General features: G+C 55.4%; 1 gene segment (V, D, J or C); it reads right to left on the reverse strand.

Moving 5' to 3' along the window:
- Window positions 1-272: 272 nt before the first annotated feature.
- Window positions 273-2,054, reverse strand: LOC108448681. The segment is given in 2 exon segments: window positions 273-1,282; window positions 2,006-2,054. Coding segments are annotated over 2 exon segments (423 nt in total).
- Between the last annotated feature and the right edge of the window lie 6 nt (window positions 2,055-2,060).

Raw genomic sequence — 2,060 nt, forward strand, 5'->3', positions numbered from 1 at the left:
AGGTTTTCTGGCAGAACCTCTATCCCACAGAGGAGCCACAGTGCCACAATCTGTTCCTGAAGGGCTGCACCCCATGGAAAGGACCCACTGGGCTGGAGGAGTTTTTGAGGAACTGCAGCCAGAGGCAAGAACCTGCATTGGAGTTCTTGGAGAAATGTTTTCTATGGTTTGGACTCCACACTGAAGCAGGGGGAGAGAATGAGAAGAAGACAAGGCCCAGAACACATGTTCTGAACTGATTGCAAGCCACATTCCCCATTCCTGTGCAGGGATCAGGTAGAGGAGATGTTTAATTATTTGTTCTGATTTCTCATTATTCTACTCTTATTTGATTGGCAATGACTTAAATTCCCGTCCCCAAGTCCATTGCCCATGGTGGCACTGCTGGGACATCTCCCTGTCCTTATCTCAACCCACAAGCCTTAATTCCATATTTTCCCCCTGTCCAATAGAGGAGGAGCTCTGAGACAGCAGCTTGCTGAGCACCTGGAGGGCAACCAAAGTCACCTCACCACCCCTTCTCAACTCCTTCTTCCTGATCAGGAGCTCTGTAGCAGCCACCCAGAGCAATGTCATCCCTGCTGATGTGGCTTTCCTAAACAGCCTGCCTCCATCCACCACAGCACTCTGGAAGCTACAGCAACACATCTCCATCATCCCATGGCTCTGCAGCCAAGGCACAGAGGGAGAATGAGGCTGTGCTGGACAGGAGCCCAGGCAACGTGCACTAAAGCTGCCCTTGCCCAAACAGCCTCTGCAGTAACCAGAAGAGATCCTCCTGCACCATAAATACTACCAGCCCTTCTACCACCCTCCCTGCACTGCCTTTTAGTGCCACCAAGGCACGGGGATGTTTCCTGCACCTGCCATTGCCTGACAGGATCCTCGGGGAGCAGCTGCTAGAAAGAAATGCTGAGAGATCTGTCTTCCCCATCTGTTGGTTTTTGGTCCCCTCTGCTGCAGAGCTGCTCCAGGGTGGCACTTGCTCTACAATAATACGTTGCGGAATCCCCTTGCTTTGCTGCCAGGATCTGCAGTGGGAATTTGTTCTTGAATCTCTCATCTCTTATCTTAAAGCGATCCCTGAAACCTTCTCCATAGGTACCACCCTCTGTGTAAATCCATTCCTGAGTTCCACTTGGGCCCTGACGGTACCACGACATCAAGTAGTTCCTCATAGAATCTCCTTTCATGCTGCACTGGATGGTGGCTGCCTTTCCCTCCTGCACGGTCAGTTCTCTGGGGTGCTGCTCCAAGGTGGCTGCACCAGCGAGTGAGACTGCTGCAGAGAGCAAGAACAAGGCACAGTCAGTCCAAGAGTCAGCAAAGGTCAGGGCAATGCTGGTGGGGCTTTGGAATGGCACTGGACCAGTGGGAGGACAAAATCGTCCTCTTTGAAGCCAGCTGACACAGATGGGCAGAGCTGGTAGCAGCTATCAAGGCTCACAAGGAAGGAGCCACCACATTTCCCTCCCTCCTTTTCCCTGTCCGACAGGAAGCTTTTTCTGATTTTCCCCAAAGAAGCAGGAAGGATTTGCAGCATGGGGGGACAAATCCCTTTGTGTTTGCCAATGGAGAATGGTGAGGAAGCCACTCTCCTGTCCCTGGAAGTGCTCCAGCTGAGCACAGGAAAGACAAAGGCCTGTGCCGGGCAATGGGCTTGGGCCCTGTGCTGCCATCCTCAAGCTGCTCTTTGCCAGAGGGGCCGCAGTGCCCCAGGAGCAGAGTGCCCAGTGCCAGGGCAAAGCGCTGGGCCCCAAGATGTGAGTGCAGCAGGGAGGTGCCCTGCGTGTCCCCAGGCTGCAGAGGAGGCAGCTTGGCTGGAGGTGCCGAGCTCACAGCCAGAGGAGGAGCAGGGCTGCTCTCGCCGTGCTCCACAGGCAGGGCTGGGAGCTCGAGCCGGGGAACAGGTCCGGCTGCAGGCGCTCGGCACAGCTCCCCAGAGCCGTGCGGAGCTCAGGGCCACGCTCAGCTGCTGGGGGCATCAGCCCTTCCCTTCACTCACCTACAATGGGCAATAAGGCCACGCACAGGGCCCTCCACATGGCCAGGCCCGCTCT

This window comes from Corvus brachyrhynchos, unplaced genomic scaffold (genome assembly GCF_000691975.1).
Source record: "Corvus brachyrhynchos isolate BGI_N302 unplaced genomic scaffold, ASM69197v1 scaffold1728, whole genome shotgun sequence".
NCBI classification, from domain to species: domain Eukaryota; kingdom Metazoa; phylum Chordata; class Aves; order Passeriformes; family Corvidae; genus Corvus; species Corvus brachyrhynchos.